The sequence below is a fragment of the Natrix helvetica genome (genome assembly GCF_964273705.1).
Source record: "Natrix helvetica genome assembly, chromosome: 2".
NCBI classification, from domain to species: Eukaryota; Metazoa; Chordata; class Lepidosauria; order Squamata; family Natricidae; genus Natrix; species Natrix helvetica.
The window spans coordinates 17,534,014-17,555,526 of record NC_138552.1 but is presented as its reverse complement, the minus strand read 5'-3'; the positions used below and the strand labels follow the sequence as shown (position 1 = coordinate 17,555,526).

General features: G+C 44.9%; 1 protein-coding gene across 1 annotated transcript; it reads left to right on the top strand.

Annotated features, from left to right (window-relative positions):
* Positions 1 to 590: 590 nt before the first annotated feature.
* CPLX4 (complexin 4) lies at positions 591 to 20,831 on the top strand. Its single transcript, XM_081942154.1, has 3 exons — positions 591 to 928; positions 6,065 to 6,152; positions 20,030 to 20,831. Exons 1-3 carry the CDS (start codon positions 762 to 764, stop codon positions 20,255 to 20,257), a joined length of 483 nt encoding a protein of 160 aa, XP_081798280.1. The 5' UTR covers positions 591 to 761; the 3' UTR covers positions 20,258 to 20,831.
* The last annotated feature ends 682 nt before the right edge of the window (positions 20,832 to 21,513 follow it).

Sequence of the window (21,513 nt, the reverse complement as noted above, 5' to 3'; positions counted from 1 at the left end):
TAGCTGTCATTAACAAAGCACTACTAACGTGCTAAATCTTTACAGACCACAACTGTAGAAAGATACAGCATGTTGTCCTAACATAAATGTATAATCACCAATCAAAGTCTGGAAAAAATATATATACTGGAGGGATTTAATGCCAGTGGATAAAATATCCATGAATAAAAGGATTGGTTCTCATTTAAAGAAGGATCTTGCTTCTCCATCCACGACCATTCAAATCTCTTTGATCTTTCTAACCTGATTTATTGTTGCCCTGCTCCACAAAATTCACATAATCAACCACGTCCAGCTATTAGAATTCAAACAATGGAGCCATTAGTGGCTTATTTTATGCCTGAATGTATGTGAACAAAGGAAAAACAAATTAGATCTCTATAGTTCTCATCTCTTTCTTCCCCCATCTCTGGCCCACCCACCCCTCCACGTCTCTCAAAAAGAATAAAAATTAGCTTAAGGTATTAATACAAAAATTAAATACAAAATCTAATGATGTTCCTTCCCCCACCCCCATTGGTAATCTGAACCATCTGCCTAGGGCTGCTAAGGAGTACACCGCCTTAATCCAGATTAGAGTTGACGAACTGTTTCTGGCATAGAGTTTTCTCTAATACCGTGCCCTAGAAGAGCTGTTTGGGGCTGTTGAAATTATATTTGTTGATTGGTTCATTCTTTTTCCCTTCGGGCTGTGGGTTTCCTCGTGGCGTTTTTTGTTTTTCGCCCCCCACTTGGCAAGGTGAAAAGAAAAAGGAGAGAAGATGGCTTTTCTGATGAAAAGTATGTTGAGTAACCAGGTGAAAAATCTGGGGCTTTCTGGAGGGGGAGAAGAAAAGGCAGAAGAAGCAACCCCTTCTGATCCAGCTGCAGCAGCAGGAATGACCCGAGAAGAATATGAGGAATATCAAAAGCAGGTGATAGAGGAGAAGTAAGTACACCTTCCTTATGTTTTCAGTGTGCAAAGTGATTTAGATTGTTTAAATTCACAAGACCAGAGATCCAGGGAGGCAGATGTTTTAATGCCTGTGTGGAGGCAGATGTTTTAATGCCTGTGTGGGTTAAGGCCGTACCACTACTTATTCTCTAGAAGCATTTCTAATTTTTCATAATGGTATCTCCACGTAAATGGGATCCTTTCCTTTGAATGTTTCTCTATTTCTAGATTTCTAGGTTGGGGAAAGAGAAATACTTAAGACATTTCCTAAATGTAACCACAGTTACAAGCTTGTTAGAATTTCATAGGGTTCCTTAGTGCTCATCAGAATCAAATACTTTTCAGAATTTTTCTTTTCCTGCATTGGTTGGAATTTTTAAAATTTGTTTTGGGTAAGATAGTTAAATCCATAAACCAAGATGATTAGGGGACTGAAGACTAAAACATATGAAGAACAGTTACAGGAACTGGGCATGGCTAGTCTAGTGAAGAGAAGGACCAGGGGAAGATGATAGCAGAGTTCCAATATTTGAGGGGCTTCCACAGAACGGAAGGGTTCAAGCTATTTTCCAAAGCACCTGAAGGCCAGAGAAGGAATAAGGGATGGAAACTGATCAAGGAGAGGTTCAACTTAGAAATAAGGAGAAATGTTCTGACAGTGAGAACAATCAACCAATGGAACAGCTTGCCTTCGGGAATTGTGGGAGCTTCGTCACTGGAGACTTTCAGAAAGAGATTGGACAGCCACCTGTCAGAAATGACGTAGGGTCTCCTGCTTGGCTGTGTGGTTGGACTAGATGACCTACAAGGTCCCTTCCCGCTCTGTTAATCTAATCTAATCTAAATGGCAAAGATGATTTGCATCTACCTCTTATAGTCTAAAAATGCTGTGCTCTTTCTTAAAAAATATTTTTACTCTGATGTTTATATAATAACATAGGAAACTACCTACAAAATCAACATTTTAAATACCAATTAGTGTTTTTTTAGGAAATGTGCAATATTAGTATTATACTGTTAGTAGTAATATTAGTATTAGTACTCGACCAGCAAAGCCATAGGAATTAAAATGAAAACATATCGCTATTACTATTGTAGCTACAAAAATAATTGAATTTCAAATCTCTGGAACATCATTTCACTAATGATCAATTACATAATGCTTAGCTAAAGCTACACTGTAAGATGATTAGAGGTGAGAGGTTAATGTTCTATGGAATTTGATTCTCCAGGGTTATATTTAGTAGTAGTCCTGTTCACAAGATGGGCCTCGAGCCACAGAAAATTTTAAGGGGATCCTCTTTCTTGCATGGGAAAATGAAAAATGTGTCCAGGAAGCAAAATAAATCTGTATCTTTCAAGATCTGGATTCATTCAAAAATACCTTTAATGAAGTTACTTTGTTTCTACTATGGGTATTTGATTTTAACGGTCAGAAGGTGAGGGAGTCAAGTAGCATCTTTTCAGATTAGCACATTTTGCTTATGCCTTTTAAAAATAAAATTGATCAGTCTAAAAAGGTACTACCAGACTCTTATTTTTTAGCTATCCCAAACTAAACCTCTTTCTACATTACATTTACCAAAGATATCTTTCAGTCGTGGCTTTTGAGTGAGGTAGAATTCAAAATAAAGTTATATTTCCACTTGTCAAAAGAAGAACTGGGGTACTATTAGAACACAGGAGAGAAAAGTGCTATTAAAGTATGTGGGTACACCCAGAGAGCTTAATAAGAACTATAAATTCAGCCCTCTCTCCCACTTTTTCTAAAAGATCAACTTTGCACAAAATTCAACGTACTGAATTATTCAGACATTAAATGACCCATAAAAGGTTGCAAGATGACTCAAGTTCATAGCCTGGAGTAAACCCCTAGTAGCCTTGTTTCCTGTAACAACTACATTGCCAGTGTTCAACCCATAGCAAGATCATCAAAATATCCCCTTCAAAAACATACAAAGGGCAGATGGTTTAAGGCAGGCATGTCCAAAGTCCGGTCTGTGGGCCATTTGCGGCCCGGGGGGCGGTTTAATACGGCCCTCTAACAGCCCTCCCTGCTCTGTGTAAAGGCGGCCCTCCCTTCTGATTGGCAAGTAGAAGACTGTCTCGCTGCTGCTCCACGCCTTGGAAAACAGGCGCGCGTGCACAGCTCAGAAAATTACAGCCTCCGAGACTTCGTAACGGCGGGAACTTGTTCTCACTCGCCCTGTCTGAGCTGTGCGCACGCTCCTGTTTTCCAAGGCGTGGAGCAGCAGCGAGGTTCTGCGTGGCTGGCAATGACTCCGGGGGCCATCCGGGAAGACGAGGAACGCGAGGGGGGACCCTGCCCCCCACTGATGGCCTCCGGAATCATCGCTGGCCGCACAGAGCCTCGCCGCTGCTCCACGCTATGGAAAACATAGGCACAATAACAGCCCGGAGCAGGAGCAAAGCCCCTTTCCCAACTGGCAGTCCCAAAATGACAGAGGGAGACAGAGAGGGAGACAGGGAGACAGAGACAAAGAGCCAGAGAGAGAGAGAGAAAGAAAAAGAAAAAAAGAAAGTGGAAGAGAGAGATGAAAGAAAGAAAGAAAAAGAAAGAGAACTTATGACCACAATTGAGCCCAAAATTTTGGTTGCTAAGCAAGAGCGTCGTTTAAGTGAGTTTCATTTCATAATTCATTTGCATTTAATTGTAATTGTTCAAAGAATGTTCGGAAAAATGTTCGGCCCTCCAGCATGTTCACTTCATCCAATCTGGCCCTCTTTGAAAAAAGTTTGGACACCCCTGGTTTAAGGAGCCTTCAAATTATACCTATTGAAATGCTGTAAATGTATATATTGGCAATGTTTTTCCAAAGTGGTTTGCTGTTGCCTCCTTCCTAGGGCTGATAGAAAGTGACTGGCCCAAGGTCACTCAGGTGGCTTTGTGTCTAAGGCAAGACTAGAAATCACAGTCACCCAGGTTCTAGCCTGATGCCTTAACCACTAGACCAAATTGGCTCTTGCTATCACTATTATTTAGCCATAAAACTAATGGCTCAGTTAAAATGCAACTATAGCAGAAAACATGAGCCTGATTTTCAGAACCATAGATTTGTCATTATGGTTCATTTCAGTTCATAACCTCATTCAAAGACATAAATATTGGAGCTGGTCCCATACATCTCCTCCACAGCGTTTTAAACCCAGGTCAAATGGAGATACCAATGGAAAGAAAACTTGCTTTTCATCATATGAAGGAACTGCAGTCTTCCTTCTCTATATTTAGTTTCATAACTTTGAATGGACACTAAATGAACTGTTGTAAGTCAAGGACTATCTGTACTTTGGGCCAATTGGTTTGGAATATTATTTAGATAAATGCATTTTATTTTATATTTTAATTGTTACCATGTTTCCCCGAAAATAAGACAGGGTCTTATTTTCTTTTGACACCCCCCCCCCAATTTTGCTTGGGTCTTATTATCGGGGGGGGGATATTGGTTTGGGGTTGCTGGGTGGCTTCTCTCTTGCGAGCGGGCGCCCAAAGAGCTGGGCACAGCCTCAGGGGCAAACGACTGAGTTGCGTTGTCGCAGCAGCACAACAAAGGCGCCATGAGGAGACCATACTCATGAGCAGCCACCTGGCAACCCCCCTTTCTAAACGGGCAGAGCGCCACTCACTGACCCAGTAATATCCAAAGGTGCTAAGCCATGTGGCGCTCTGCCCGGCTGGAAAGAGAGGTTGTGCGAGCACTTGTTATGCCTCCAGCTCGCGTGCCTTCCAGCCTCACCATGCCCAGCTCTCCCGGTAGAGCTGGGCCAGGGTGCTGCCACCGCCACTGCCCCACTGCTGCTGCTGCCTCGCTGCCGCCCCGCTACCACCGCCACCATGCTCCAAGCATAATCTGCTTCCAAACTCCGGAGATCCGCTGCCAAGTCTTCCCACAGCAGCCGCTCTAGGATTACGCTCTATGGTTGTGGACTGGCTGCGGGAAGACTCTCTGTCCAACCAGAGACTTCCAACAGCCAGCCCACAATCATAGAGCATAATCCCAGAGCGGCCGCTGCCGAAAGACTCGGCAGCGGATCTCCGGAGTTTGGAAGCCGGTTATGCTTGGAGCAGGGCGGCGGCAGCAGGATGGTGGCAGCGCCCTGGCTCAGCTCTACAGGGAGAGCTGGGCATGGTGAGGCTGGGAGGCACGCGAGCTGGGGGCAAAACAAGTGCTCACACAACCTCTCTTTCCAGCCGGGTAGAGCTCCACACCGCTTACCGCCTTTGGGATATTACTGGGTTGGTGAGTGGCACTTTGCCCGGCTGGAAAGGGGTGTTGCTGGGCGGCTGCTTGTAAGAGCCGCCCGGCAACTGCCCGCTCCATCTGGGCACAGCACCACTCACCAACTTAGCGGTATCCCAAAGGCATCAAGCAATGTGAGCGCCTTTGCCCCCCCTCCCCCCGGCTCCTGCGGCTTTGCGCCTTTGGGATATCACTAGGTTGGTGAGTGGCACTCTGCCTGGGTGGAGGGGGGGGTTGTCCAGGGGGCTTATTATTGGGGGAGGGCGTATATTTTTGCCCACAGGAAAAATATGGCATGGTCTTATTATCAGGACATGTTGTAATTTGGGGGAAACACGGTACTCAAAATCACATTGACAAGGCAGGCAGCCATGTAAGTCAATATAAATAAATAAACATCCCGATTTTGAGGATTCTTGTATTGATGGGCCTTCTAATACAAGGGTGTCAAACTCAAGGCCTGGGGGCCGGATCCGGTCTGCAGGATACTTAGATTTGGTCCACCAGGCCGCCCTGGAAATAGCGAAGGGCCGGCCCGAGCTCCATTTTCACTGGCAGAAGGTTGCAGGAGGCTGTCTCAGCCGAAAATGGAGCTGAGGAGCCTGTTTTCATTGGCAGAGCGCTCGGGCCACCACAGGCACCCCTTGACACAAGTGACGTCAGGCTGGCCATGCCCACCATGGCCACATACCCCAAGGTCAAATACAACCCTGATGAGGCCCTCAATGAAATCGAGTTTGACACCTCTGTACTAATAAGATGAATGAATCCAGAAGTTGCTTCCGGATGCTCCTTAAGAGCGTCCCTCAGCCTGATGTTTAGCTGGACCTGCTCAGTTGATTCTTACAAAACCTCCCATTTGTGCCTTCAGGATGGAAAGAGACGCAGCTTATGCACAAAAGAAGGCTGGACGAGCTGTTTTGCGGGTTCACTTGCGAGAGAAATACAGACTTCCAAAGGCAAGACCTCTGTCAAAAAAATGCTCTTTATTACAATCTTGAGAACATATAACATTCATATAACTCAGTGGTTCTCCAACTTGGCAACTTTAAGATGTGTGGACTTCAACTCCCAGAATTCCCTAGCCAGCATGGGCAATTCTTGGAGTTGAAGTCCACACGACTTAAAGCTGCCATGTTTGAGAAACAGCGATGAATCTGCTTTGCTATTTTTCTTTTCTGTCCTTTCTCAATGACAAACCCCCCCCCCCCCCCAATTTTTACATGATATGTAAGATGCTGAATGTGCCAGCCAAGACTCAGGTTAGATATCCTTTCAGGGAGGACTTTAAATGGCATTTTATCTGTATTGCAAAAACCCATGCCATAGAGCAGCAATGGCGAACCTTTTTTGGCTCGCGTGCCACAAGTGGGAGGAGCGCAGGGGGGTCATTTGCGGGCGTGCCGCACCCATAATACAACGCGCAACCCCCCCAAGTGCGCATGCGTGCACAACGCGTGACCCCTCCCCATTTTTACATGCTTTTTTCGCCCTCCCAAGGCTCCAGAGGCTTTATAGGAGCCTGGGGAGGGAGAAAAGAGCCTCCCTCGCCCCCCCCGGAGGCCCTCCGGAGGCTTCAGGGACCGTCCGGAGGCTTCCCTGAAGCCTTCGGAGCGCTCAAAAGGATCCTCCGAGCAAACCGGAAGTGACTTCCGGTTTGCTCGGAGGGTCGTTTTAAGCGCTCCAAAGGCATCAGGGAAGCCTCTGGACGGTCCCTGAAGCCTTCGGAACGCTTAAAATGACCCTCCGAGCAACCCGGAAGTCACTTCCGGTTTGCTCGGAGGGTGGTTTTAAGCACTCCGAAGGCGTCAGGGAAGCCTCCGGACGGTCCCTGATGCCTCCGGAGGGCCTCCGGGGGGGGGGGCGGGGGAGGCACTTTTCACCCTTCCCAGGCTCCTATAACGCCTCTGGAGCCTGGGGAAGGCGAAAATGGCTTTTAAAAAGGTTAAATCAGCTGGCCAGCGCGCGCATGTGTACTGGCCAGCTGACAGGGCTCGTGCCATAGGTTCGCCATCACTGGCATAGAGATAGAAATGGAAATAAAGCCACAAGTCCAGTTAGAATGTACAGGTAGATTGACTTATGACCACAATTTAGGATCAGAATTTATGTTACTAAACAAGGTGGTTGTTCAACAGGTTGCCCAATTTCACATTCTTATTTGCCACAATTGTTAAATGACTCACTAAAGTTGTTAAGAGAATCACATCTTCCGCTTACAACCACAATTCAGATTGGAACATTTATCGCTATGTGAGGTGGTTGCTAAGTGTAACTGATTTTACAACATTTTTTGCTGTCGTCGTTAAGTGAATCACATTGTCATTAACTGGATCTGGCTTCCCCCGTTGACTTGGATTGTTGGAAGGTGGCTGTGAAGGTGCGGTAGAGGCTCTTGCCTCACGTTCAGGAGGCTGTGAGTTCGATCCTAGGTAGTAGCAGATATTTCTCTCTCTGGGAACAATGAGTAATTATCTGCTGCGAACTCTGCACTGGTGACAGGAAGGGCATCCAGACAGTAAACACTTCCCTACTCCACCCCCATGTAAGGGATTATAGGGTCATTTTTTTAAAAAAAAGGTAGCTGGCAAGGTGGCAAATAGCAATCATGTGACCCCAGGATGCTGCAACCATTGTAAATACATGGCAGTTGCCGAGAGCCCAAATTTTGTGAAGAAAAAAAAACATGGGCGATTTTGGTTGCAAACTGAATTCTCCACCCTGGGTTTGTTATTCCCCTGGGGTTATAGTCTCTTCTGGTGTTTCTGTTATTGGGCACACTTGGGTCATCATCAAGCCTTCCCACAAGTTTGCTAGAATTTCAGGCAAGGCCACCAAAATCCCTTAAGAATCCAGTGAGACTTTAGGAAGTTTCCGCATTCTTGCCTGGAATTGTGCAAGCCTACATGATTTCTGAAAAAATGGTTTTATTTTATTGTGTCATGTGCACCCAGAGTTAAGCTTCCCAAGCATGATTTATGGAAGGACTAGGGGAGACATGATAGCATTGTTCCAATATCTCAGGGGTTGCCACAAAGAAGAGGGAGTCAAACTATTCTCCAAGGCACCTGAGGACAGAACAAGAAGCAATGGGTGGAAACTAATCAAGGAGAGAAGCAACTTAGAACTGAGGAGAAACTTCCTTACAGAACAATTAATCAGTGGAACAGCTTGCCTCCAGAAGTTGTGAATGCCCCAACACTGGAAGTCTTTAAGAAGATGTCGGATAGCCATTTGTCTGAAACGGTATAGGGTTTCCTGCCTAGGCAGGGGGTTGGTCCCTTCCAACTCTACTATTGTATTGTATTATTGTATTATGGTCAGAACCTGACTTACACAAGTAGTCCTAAATTTAGAACAAAAATTAGGATCAGATTATTGCTTGCTAAGCAAAGCAGTTGTGAAATGAATCACACCCGATGTTATGTCCTTTTTGGCCATAGTTCTTAAGGGAATGACTGCAGTGAAGTGAATCTTGCAGTCATGAAGCAAACCTTGTCAGAGGCTAGTTGGGAAGATGGTAGTTGGACTATCACACAATCCCTTGAGATGTTGCAACTGTTGTAAATGCATACTGGTTGCCTCCTCTGTCGATGGTCTTTTATCGGCTTATCAGTTTGACTTGAACAATAATTGGTTCGGTCTTTTTGAATGTGTGTCTTGCAACGTTCGCTTTTTAGTTTGCTTTTTAAAATGATCTGAAATAAAGTTTAGATTTCTAAGGTAACAGAAATAAAATTTGCAAATGGACAAAAGTTGCACTCTTATCTGAGAGCAATTGCCACTGAAGCGGTGGTGGGATCCGGATCCCATCGCAACCGGTACGCTGCAACAGGGCCGGATGTCCACCTCAGGCACCCGTGCTGCCCACCCACATGCCGCCGCCCTGCAATGCCCCAGGTGCTCAGCAAGGTCGCGCAAGTGCCGTACGCTGTGCGTGCGTGCGCAATTGGCCCGTTTCCCTCAAAAAGAGGTAAAGAACGCGGGCGGGCGGGTGGGCCCACCAAAACACCATTCCGGTACGGTGGCCGCTGCTCCCAGCTCCTACCGGTATGCCCGTACTGTACTGGACTGCCTGGAACCCACCACTGCACTGAAGTTACACCTGATTAGACAACTATTGAACTGCATTGTGAGAAAAGACAGTAAGAAGATTGTAGACCATGTATAAAAGGGCAGTTGTAAGGAAGCCCATCTAATGAGCCATGGTGGGGCAGTGGTTAGAGTGCAGTACTGCAGGCTACTTCTGCTGACTGCCGGCTGCCTGCAATTTGGTAGTTTGAATCTCACCAGGCTCAAGGTTGACTCAGCCTTCCATCCTTCCGAGGTGGGGAAAATGAGGACCCAGATTGTTGAGGCTGACTCTGTAAACTGCTTAGAGAGGACTGTGAAGCAGTATATAAGTCTAAGTGCTATTGCTAGTGCTAAAGTCTGAGAAGCAAGGTAGCTTATTTCCTCCCCATCTCTAGTCATCTTATCCTTGCTTATTTACCACTCCCAACTGTAATTTAGGTTCTTTTTTATTGATCTGTAAATGTCATTCATGCAATTAATATGTAGGTCCTTCATTCAAGTTCTTGCAACTTTTTGGCATAGAGACCCCTATATAAATGTGGACACTTAACGTTATAGTCCAGATCTGGGGTCGCCAATCTTTCGGACCTCAGGGGCCACTAAATTCATAATTTTAAATCCCACGGACCATTAATATGATTTTTAAAAAAAAAGATAAATGCAAATAATTTTTCTGCAGACCACCAGAATTTTCTAATGGACCACCAGTGGTCTACAAACCACCAGTTGGTAACTGCTGGTACAGATGGTCCTCGACTTACGACCACGATGGAGCCCAAAATTTATGTTGTTAAGCGAGGATTTGTTGAGTGAATTTTGCCCCATTTTACAACATTTCTTGCCACCTTTGTTCAGTGAATCACTGCAGTTGATAAGTGAATCTGGCTCCCACATTGTCTTTGCTTGTCGGAAAGTTGCAAAAAGATAATAATGATCACATGACCCCAGGACACTGCAGTGGTCATAAGTGTGAACCAGTTGCACAAGCGTCTGAATTGGTTCACATGATCATGGAGATGGTGCAAAGGTCATAACTGTGTAAAACGGTCGTAAGCCACTTTTTTGAGTGCCGTTATAACTTTGAGCAATCACTAAATGAACCCCTATACGTCAAGGACCACCTGTGGCTGCTGATCAACATATTTTTACTTGACTTAGTGTTTCTTAACTTTGGCAATTTAGATGTGTGGACTTCAATTCCCAGAAATCCTCAGCCAAGCTGGATGGGGATTCTGGGAATCGAAGTCCATACATCTTAAAGTTGCTAAGATTGGGGGTGGGGGGAACCTGACCTGGGCCGTCCTTTATTAATCTTGTGCCCCTCAGATATGTTGCTGGTACAACTATTAAGATTCTCCCTCTGTGGGAATTTGACAGGTGATTTTTCAGAGCTCCAGATCAGTGGTGAAATTCAATTTTTTTAAACTACTGGTTCTGTGGGTGTGGCTTGGTGGGTGTGGTTTGGTGGGCGTGGCAGGGGAAGGATACTGCAAAATCTCCATTCCCACCCTACTCTGGGGCCAGTCAGAGGTGGCATTTGCCGGTTCTCCGAACTACTCAAAATTTCCGCTACCAGTTCTCCAGAACCTGCTGGATTTCACCTCTGCTCCAGATATTATTGGAATCATCCCCATGCTAAAAGCACTTATTGTGCCTTTGAAAATTAAGTTGTTGCTTTTTTTTTCCCCAAGAGGAAAAAAATCTGAAGTCCTTTAATATAAATAGTGCAGGACTCAGGATAGAATGATTTAAATGGAAGACGCAAACAGTCTGGCTTGAACAAAGGGGCATAATGAATATGGGAAGTCCTCAGCTTATGACCACCATTGAGCCCAAAATGTCTGTTGTTAAGTGGGACATTTGTTAAGTGAGTTTTGCCCCATTTTAAAACCTTTCTTGGCACCGTTGTTAAGTGAATCACTACAGTGGCTAAGTAACACAGTTGTGAAGTGAATATGGCTTCCCCATTGACTTTGCTAATCAGAAGATCACAACAGGGGATCCCATGACCCTGGGACACTGTAACCGTCATGAATGAATGAATTTGGATCACTTGACCATGGGGATGCTGTAATGGTCCTAAGTGTGAAAAATGGTCGTAAGTCACTTTTTTCAGTGTGATAGCTCCAAATAGCAAGAGCACTTTAGACTTCTATACTATTTCATAGCGTTTTTACAGCCCTCTCTGAGCAGTTTACAGAGTCAGCCTATGGCCCCCAACAATCTGGGTCCTCATTTTACCCACTTCGGAAGGCTGGAAGGCTGAGTCAACCTTCAGCCTGGTGGGATTTAATTTGCTAAATTGCAGGCAGCCGGCAGGCAACAGTAGTAGCCTGCAGTACTGCATTCTAACCACTGCACCACTGTAGCTCATACATGGTATATGACGTGTGTGTGTGTGTGTGTGTGTGTGTGTGTGTGTGTGTGTGACACTCAAGGCAATGAGTATACCTAACATTGTCTCCTATTTCCCCCACAAGAACCACCCTGCAAAGATGGATTGGGCTGAGTTAAATCATCCAGCTGGTCTTCATGCATAAGGAAGGCCTAGAATTCACAGTCTCCTAGTTTCTAAGCCAGCACTGTAACCACTACAACAAATGGTTTCTGGTAATGGTCTAAGCCAGTGTTTCTCAACCTTGTCAACTTGAAGAGGTCTGGACTTCAACTCCCAGAATTCGCCAGCCAGCTGGCTGGCGAATTCTGGGAGTTGAAGTCCAGACCTCTTCAAGTTGACAAGGTTGAGAAACACTGGACTCTAAGCTGTTTACAGAGTCAGCCTATGGCCCCCAACAACCTGGGTCCTCATTTTACCCACCTCGGAAGGCTGGAAAGTTGAGTCAACCTTGAGCCTGGTGAGATTCAATCTGCCAAATTGCAGGCAGCAGAAGTAAACTGCAGTACTGCCCTCTAACCACTGCACCACTGTAGCTCATATATGATATATGATATGTGTGTGACACTCAAGGCAGTGAGTATACCTAATACTCCTGTCTCCCATTTCCCCCACAAGAACCACCCTGCAAAGATGGATTGGGCTGAGTTGAATCATCCAACTGGGCTTCATGCATAAGGCAGGCCTAGAATTCACAGTCTCCTAGTTTCTAAGCCAGCACCTTAACCACTACAACAACTGGTGTCTGGAAATGGTCTAAGCGGTTTACAGAGCCAGCACGTTGCTCCCAACAATCTGGCTCCTCATTTTACCCACCTCGGAAAGATGGAAGACTGAGTTCACCTTGAACTTGGTGAGATTTGAACTGCCAAATTGCAGGCAGCCAGCAGGCAGCAGAAGTAGCCTGCAGTACGGCACTCTAACCACTGCGTGGCTCTTAATCACTAAACAAACTGTTGTAAATTAAGGACTTCCTGTAGCAGGTATGAAATGCTCTAATCTTTACTCCCGGTTCACATGCGCTCATGCACGGTGCTTCTGCGCATGTGCAGAGCATCTGTGATGATGTCTGAGTAGGTGGGTGGAGCCTCCAACCCCCGCCACTACCAGTTCACTCGAAACAGGGAGAACCAGCAGGATACCACCTTTGTCATGTAGCAGGGGTGGGTTTCACATTTTTTTACTAACGGTTCGGTGGGTGTGGCTAGATGAGGGGGCATGTGACTGATGGGCGTGGCCAACTTGACATCACTCGCACACACTCAGTCACATGACCCACTCACCAAGCCATGCCCACCAAAACGGCGGTGAAAAGTTTTGACGGGGAGGGGGGGGCTCCAGCCTCGCGGGAACTAAGGGAGCCCCTGCAAACTACCCAGTAAGAAAAAAAGTTTTTCTCCTCCCCAGCCCCCAGGAACACTCTGCAGGCTTCAGCAGGGAAGGGGGAAATGCCCCCATTTTTATGAAAAACGGCCCATTTTTCACAAAAATTGGGGCATTTTTCCCTTCCCCCAGCCCTGCTGAAGCCTGAAGAGTACATCTGGAGGCTGGGGGAAGGCAAAAACACCTCAGTTCCCCCCAAAACAGCCCATCTCTGGGACCTCTCTAGACTGGCATGCACACACCATTAAAAAAGGGGGAAAATACATTTTTTCAATGAAGATTGTTCTGCACATGCGCAGAACAGAAAATAAAGATGGAGGTGCCCAGGATAGAACCGGTATGGTCACATGTCCAGCCGAGTTACTACCTATTCGGCTGAACCAATAGGAACCCACCTATGTCCTGTAGTGAGTAGATCTTCAACCGGGGATACCTGAGGTTAGCTTCCTCCGCTTAACCTAGCCTCTCAGAATTATCATGGAGATAAAACGAATCTGTTCCCATAATTCCATCTTGAATTTCCTGGTAGAATATAATAATAAGTCTATTTTGCTAACTCAAAAAAACGGAGACAACGTGCTGTGGTTACAACAATGCCTGTGAAACATTTTGCACAGATGTTTTAAGAGATACTTACGGGGCCATAATATGAAGCCATTGAAAAGTGCAAGACGTAATGCTTAAGGGTATTAAGGGCAGGTCTTACATGACAAAACATGTCCTTAATGAGCCCATTAAATCCTATTAATGGGATTGTCAGGAGAGATTTGTTATTAGGAAGATGTTTTCATCCATGAATTGTGTAGCTTGTTCCTAAAGGAAGGTTGCCATGTTGATCAAATTGCTTTCCCCACCCTTTGATTGGGAAAAGGTGGGAAATATAGAACAAAAATAGAACAATTAATCAGTGGAACAACTTGCCTCCAGAAGTTGTGAATGCTCCAACACTGGAAGTTTTTAAGATGTTGGATAACCATTTGTCTGAAATGGTATAGAGTTTCCTGCTTGAGCAGGGGGTTGGATTAGAAGACCTCCCAGGTCTCTTCCAACTCTTGTTATTCTATTCTATATCTGCTATCCAACTGAGCTGTGCATGTTCCAAAAACGATTCAGAAAAAAAATGCTTTGACATGCAGGAAATAGGAATGTAGCAGCTCTTTAAAGCAACTGCAACTTTTTGCAGAGTAGGGAACCTACTTGGACAATGATGCAGCAGCTTTAATGATGGAGCAGCTTTTGCATCTGGTCAAATATGAGAGGATTCTGTCCAAAAGTCATGGTTATCCCCAACTAGTCACATGGCTTTAATTGCTAGAGATTGTATTCCTAAATTCTATGCTAAAATAATTAGTAGAAGAAGGTATCACTGGACCTCAATAAAGTAGATCAGAGAAAGTGAGAATGAGAATGAGAATGAGGAAGAGAATGAGGAAGAGGAAGAGAAAGAGGGAGGGAGGGAGACATGATCACTGTACATGATCACTGTACAATGCCCTTCAAGAGCTAGATAGCTTGGCTACCTCCTTAACTACACATAGTCCTCAACCTATGAGCACAACTGAGACCAGAGTTTCTCTTGCTAAGAGGTGTGATTGTTAAGCGAGTCACTGCCATTTTGAGCAAATCCATGCACCTTGCTTCCCGTGCATGGGTCCTTCCCCCTGCACATGAGTGCATGTCCCCTGCATGCAAATCACGATCATGTGACCACAAGATCTGCAACCATTGTAAATGCAGTCATTAAGCAAGTCACCACAGTTGTTAAATGAATTCAGTTTCCCCCATTGTTTTTACTGGCCAGAAGCCAAGTGGGAAGGGTGCAAATCGGGATCCCCTGACCACGAGATGCTGCAATCATGGACATAACTCTGATGTCAGGGTTCCAAATAGCATCCAAAAGTAAATCAGAGTCCAAGGCAAAGTATTGCTCAAAGTTCCAATTTATTAAGAGAGCTATGTTGGCACATCTGGGAAAACCCGAATCTGAAAGCTTCCCTGTTTTCTCCACCCAGTTGAAAGTTCAAGATCTTGCCCCCACACCCACAAATCCATCACATGGTTCAATCTTCCACTGCCATGCTGGCAGCTTCCACCCATCCAGTTCCGGTCAGGTGCAGAGGTGCAGAGACAAAGGATGACCTTGTTCTTGCTATAAAGAATATTGTTATGGCTACATAGTATGTAACTCCTTACACCCCCCCTCCCATTTTCCCACAATAGAAAATGCATAGAAGAGGCTTGGGTCACAAAAATAAAAGTATTTGAAATATTTGTAATTGTTGATATACTAGAAAGTGATAAAGGAAAAATGATTGAACACATGGTTGATACAATGTAGAATAAGATTCTGTTTTTTGCTTATCTTTTATACGTTGTTTTTAATATTGTAAAAATTGTGAGATTTGGAGGGATTTCTACCACTAGCGTGGGAGCTGCCAAAATTTTCTATGTAGCCCCTTACCTTTTCCCATAAATGTTTAAAAACCAATAAAATTCTTTATAAAAAAATTAAAATGCATAGAAGAATAACAGCAAGTGTGGCAGGCCAAAGTTCCAAAAGAAAAGGTGGCTGCAGGCCTGTCATCTGAGTTGGTTGCCAAGCACCTGAGTTGCAACCACATGACAATAAAGATGGTGCAACAACCATAAGGGCCCACCTCGAGGACGGGTTCATTAACCCAGAGAGGTGGAGGAAGCGCACATTGAGGGGTTTTTTAATTAATTCTTTTTAAAAAATTGTAAGGGGTTCCAGGGGTGGGGGGGGAATTGGTCAGGAGGGATGGGAGAGCCAGGCACCTAGGTGTGGTCGAAGGAGGAGGGAGCGGAGTGGGGGGGGGGAGGGAAGATAGCATTCCTGCGCAGGGCTCTTTGATACCAACGGTCGTGGGGAGGGGCAGGTGCGAGGACAGATCAAGAGCGCATAGTCGGTTGGGAGACCGGGGTTTTTGGTCATTCCCGGTCATTTGTACCAACCCCTGCATACTAGGTGGTCAGGATCTACAGACCCAAGGCCTGAGACTGCTGTTATGCAACGCGAGGTCCGTTGTCAATAAGGCCCCCCTCATCCACGATCTAATTTTGGAGGGGGAGCCGGACCTCGCAGGAATAACCGAGACCTGGTTGGGCCACGAGGGAGGTTTACCCCTCGTGGAAATGTGCCCGCCAGGTTATCGAGCATTTCACCAGCCTCGGGCCCAGGGAAGGGGCGGTGGGGTAGCAGTGATTATCCGGGAAGACTTAGAGCCGAGAGAGTTCACCGTGCCACAGACATCCGGGTGTGAGTCCCTTGTCATGAGATGGGGCCCAGGGAGGCAGTTGGGCCTGCTGATAGTATACCTGGCTCCTCGCTATACGTCAGCGGCCCTGCCTGAACTCCTTGAGCTGATCTCATCGGTGGCGGTTGAGACCCCCAAACTTTTAGTAATGGGGGATTTTAATCTGCCGTCGATGGGAGAAGCGTCTGAGGGGGTTCGGGAGTTCATGGCTTCCATGACAGCCATGGACCTGACCCAGTTAATTCAGGGCCCTACTCACGAGGGAGGCCACACGCTGGACCTTGTCGCATTGGTTGATGATCTCTGGAGGGCCAGAGATAGGGGTTGTTCCTCTATCCTGGTCCTATTAGATCTCTCAGCGGCGTTCGATACCATCGACCATGGTATCCTGTTGCACCGGCTAGAGGGGCTGGGAGTCAGGGGCACCGTTTTACGGTGGTTTGGCTCCTACCTCTCTGACCGGACGCAACGTGTGTTGGCAGGGGAGCAGAGATCGACCCGGAGGCCACTCACATGTGGAGTGCCACAGGGATCGGTGCTCTCGCCTCTCCTGTTCAACACATACATGAAACCGCTGGGCGAGATCATCCGTGGTTTTGGGGTGGGATATCATCTGTATGCTGATGATACTCAGCTATACATTTCCACCCCGAACCACCCCAATGAGGCCGTCGAAATGATGTCCCGGTGTTTGGAGGCCGTACGGGTCTGGATGGATGGCAACCGACTAAAACTCAACCCTTCCAAGACGGAGTGGCTGTGGCTTCCGGCCTCCCGGTTCAACCAGGTGCTTCCATCTCTGGCCATTGGGGGCGTGCAACTAGCCCCCATGGAACAGGTGCGCAATTTGGGCGTCCTCCTAGATGCCTGGCTGTCCATGGATGACCATGTAACAGCCGTGGCAAGGGGGGCGTTCCATCAGGTCCGCCTGATGTGCCAATTGCGCCCCTTATTGGACCGGGATGCCCTACGCACAGTCACCCATGCGCTAGTGACGTCTCGCCTGGACTACTGCAATGCTCTCTACATGGGGCTTCCCTTGAGATGCACTCGGAGACTACAGTTAGTCCAGAACGCGGCCGCGCGGGTGATTATGGGGAGGACTAGATACTCCCCTGTAACACCTCTCCTGCGCGAGCTGCACTGGCTTCCTGTGGTCTACCGAGTGCGTTTCAAGGTTTTGATTATGATCTTTAAAGCGCTTCATGGCACAGGGCCTAGTTATATGCAGGATCGCATCCTACCCCACACATCCCTACGACCAATTCGCTCACACAGAGAGGGACTTCTCCGGGTGCCGTCCGCCAAACAGTGTCAGGGGGCGACACCCAGGAGCAGAGCCTTCTCTGTGATGGGCCCAGCCCTGTGGAATGACCTCCCCCGTGACATCAGGATTACTTCCGATTTCCGCTCCTTCCGTGTACAGCTGAAGACCCACCTCTTTCAATTATCTGGCCTGGTTCAACCATAATTTTTTACTCCTCCTGACTGTCTTTTTAAATTTTAAATTTTAATTGTACATTGGGTTTCTTACAATTGGGGTATTTTAATGGTGATTTTTAACTGTCTAAATGTTGTAATTTGCTACCTCCTCCGTGCATGTGTGTCTTTGTATATATGTATGTTTATGTGTTTGTACACATGTTTTATGTTCTATATGCTCCATTGTACGCCGCCCCGAGTCCTGCCTGGAAAGGGAGCGGCTAATAAATTCAAATTATTATTATTATTATAACCTTTTCAGTGCCAGTGTAACTTTGAACCACCATTAAGCAAAGGGTCATAAAATGAGGATTATTTGTAGCTATTTCTTTCTAGCGTGTATTTCCAAACCACACTTTGAAGACACAAAGGCAGATATCAGCTGCTATCAGGGGAACTTTCCATCTTCTTTTTTCCCCCACTGTAAATATTTTCTGTTGAGTTATAGAATATTATAAAATACAAAATTCAAAAGTAAATAAAAGATCAGAGAAGGGGAGGGGGAAAGGGGAGAAGAAGTGAGGAAAGATAGGGGAAAAGAAAAAGAAGCATTGACTTCCGACTCTCTCTGTGACAGTAAAATAAGGCATTAACATCAAATCACAATTTTTTGCATTTCCATAATAGTGTAAACAAGCCATTTCTATAAATATCTATCAGCCTAAAACCCAAAGTCAGAGATTCATTCTTTTCCACATTGAGCATGAAGTTCAGAAGCGGTCTCCATGTGGAAAAAATAAATAAAGGTAAATGTAAAGATTGCCCTCGTAAATATGTGCTAGTCATTCCTGACTCTAGGGGGCGGTGCTCATCTTCATTTCAAAGCCAAAGAGCCAATGCTGTCTGAAGACGTCTCCATGGTCATGTGGCCGGCATGACTAAACGCCGAAGGTGCACGGAAGGCTGTTACCTTCCCACCAAAGGTGGTTTCTATTTTTCTACTTGCATTTTTTACATACTTTAGAACTGCTAGGTTGGCAGAATCTGGGACAAGTAACAGGAGCTCACTCCATTACACGGTGCTAGGGATTTGAACAGGACCTTTCTGATTGGCAAACTCAGCCTCTTAGCCACTGAGCCACCGCGTCCCTTGGAAACAAAAATACTTACGTTCTTTTCTTTAATCAAGGTAGCCAATTTTGCCATTTCAGCCAACGCCCTCAACTTCTGCAACCATTTGTCCTTCCATTTTTGTGCATAGAATAGTCTTGCTGCTGTCAACATATACAATAACAACTTTCCCCCTATTTGCCAAATCAAGGGTGGGTGTGACAGTGCCTGACGCATCCGGCTGCGAGTTTGACATCCTTGCTATCTTCTATAAAGTATTCTAATAAATTATCCATTTTGTTCCACATTTTCTACTACCTGCATTCCTGTACATTTTCTTGTTTGCAACGTCACATTTCAGAATCTGGAAAAATGCAAACACCAATTACTAAGCTTCAATACTTCACAGTGCCTTTGCCATTGTGTTGGATACAAATGCATAATTCCGGTTAATTCTACAGAGGAATTATTGAGTCTGTCATTTGTACTGCCTGGTTTGGTACACCAACCAAATGGGGCAGGTACAGAATTCAACAAATAGTTAGCACTGAAGAAAAAACGATTGCAACCAGCCTGCCCTCCATTGAGGACCTGTATACTGCATGGCATGGGTGAGAAAGAGGGTTGAAAAGATTTCTACAGACCCCTCACATCCTGGACATAAACTGTTTCCACTCCTCCCCTCAGGACATCACTCTAGAGTACTGCATACCAAAACAAATAGACTCAGAGACCTTTCTATTTCTATTCTATTCTACTCTACTCTACTCTACTCTACTCTACTCTACTCTACTCTACTCTACTCTACCCTACCCTACCCTACCCTATCCTACCATGCCATGTCCTGCCCTACTCTACTCTATTCCTAGTCTAGTCCAGCCCAATCTAGTCTAGTTTAGAGTGCCCATACAAATTCACATTCACTATTAATTTCTACACATGCTAATTAAAACACAAAGACTGTTAAAACATAATAGAACTCCTTAGTAAGTTTGCAAATAATGGCTGCTTCAAGAACAGTCTCATATATCTTATTTTGGCCTACAGAGCTTATTATTTCTTCTCTTAGAATTTTAATACTTTTGACACTTTTTTAAAAAATGCAGTTAGCAATGGAGCAAGAAGTTTCCCCTTTAATATATATGAATTCTTATTTTTTCTTTGCTTCCTTTTTTAGAGTGAATTAGATGAGAATCAGATTCAGTTGGCTGGAGATGACGTGGACTTGCCCGAAGATCTCCAGAAGATGGTAGCAGAGGATCAAGAAGAAGAAGAAGACAAAGATACCCTTTTGGGACAGCTTCAGAACATCCAGAATATGGACGTGGATGCTATCAAAGAAAAAGTCCAGGCGACTTTCACTGATATTAAGCAGTCAGCTGAACAAAAATGTTCTGTAATGTAGTGAAGACGTTTCACAAGACCTACCTAGGTACAAACGTCCGTAGAAGTGGATGGTTAGTGGGACCGCAGCAACAATTGGTGGTGCTGCTTACTCATCACACCTTCCCTCTTTATGAGGACTGGTGTTTTGTTTTTCCCAGATAACATGAAAAACGGCCATTGAGAGAAGTCATGATGGTGATTCCAATTTTGTAGATTGTTAATATCCTTTTTATATCCCCTTTGCTCACATACTTATACGGTGTGTAGCACCATTTGCAAATACTTTGCAGTAACATGTAGCAGTCGAAGCACCAAATCCAGAAAGTACTTCTGTTACTTTGATGCAGCTAAACAAGAATCACAATGAACAAAATATTCTTTTACGAGCATTCAAAAGATTGCATTTTACTTATAAGATGCAAGAACTGTTTTTTTTCTGAGGGGTGTGTTGTGTCTGTGTGTGTTTCTGCTCGCGCACATATTTATAGATGTGTGTGCATGTCTGTGTGTGGCTTTGTGTGTATCTATGCATCCATCTGTGGCTAGGAACTAAAATCAGTGAAAGTGAACTTAATTAAAATGAAGAGGGAATAGAGTAGACAATGAAAATTACTATATTGACAAGTACTGTAATAAAAACATTTTTCTTCTATTAATGAACTTGATTATCTGATTGTATACAATCTTCACACTTTTTAAGATCCTTATGCCTAAATGTATAGGGTTCGTTCCCAGGTAATTCATATTTGCAGCTATTGCTACAATTATTTATCCCTTAAAAACAAAAACAAAAACATACATATTTTTATTTCAAGCATCCTGGTAATATATTCTGTAGAATATTCTTTGGGACAGAGTTTTGCTACTCATACATTAACATATTAATTGTGTGTTTCCCTCTTTCCCAGGATCTCAATCTCTGTATTATTTTAAATGGCTTATACTGTTGTTTTAATCCCTGTTAAGGAACCCCTGCCCCCCCCATCCACAAGTGGGCACTTGAAAAAATTAAATTCATATATAAATTCTGTTTTAGTAAGGGGAGGAAATGTTATAAATGACAAAAATATGCAACATATTAGACTTCTTTTTCCGTAACTTCATTGACACAGGCTCTATCTCTCATTTCAAGCAATTTTGAAGCTCAAAATGCAACAACTTCCATCAAAAACATTTGCTCCATTTTTTTTCTTAATGAGATGAGTTTATTGTCCTCTATCTCCCTCTAGTGTCAATCGTTCAAAGTTCCAGTATCATGTTTCCTCTTTAAAAACA

Excerpts from the sequence above, each read along its gene's own strand:
- CPLX4 (XM_081942154.1), top strand. The coding sequence starts at position 762 with ATGGCTTTTCTGATGAAAAGTATGTTGAGTAACCAGGTGAAAAATCTG. Across the intron at positions 929-6,064 it reads AAGCAGGTGATAGAGGAGAA|GATGGAAAGAGACGCAGCTT; the intron begins GTAAGTACACCT and ends TTGTGCCTTCAG. Across the intron at positions 6,153-20,029 it reads AGAAATACAGACTTCCAAAG|AGTGAATTAGATGAGAATCA; the intron begins GCAAGACCTCTG and ends TTCCTTTTTTAG.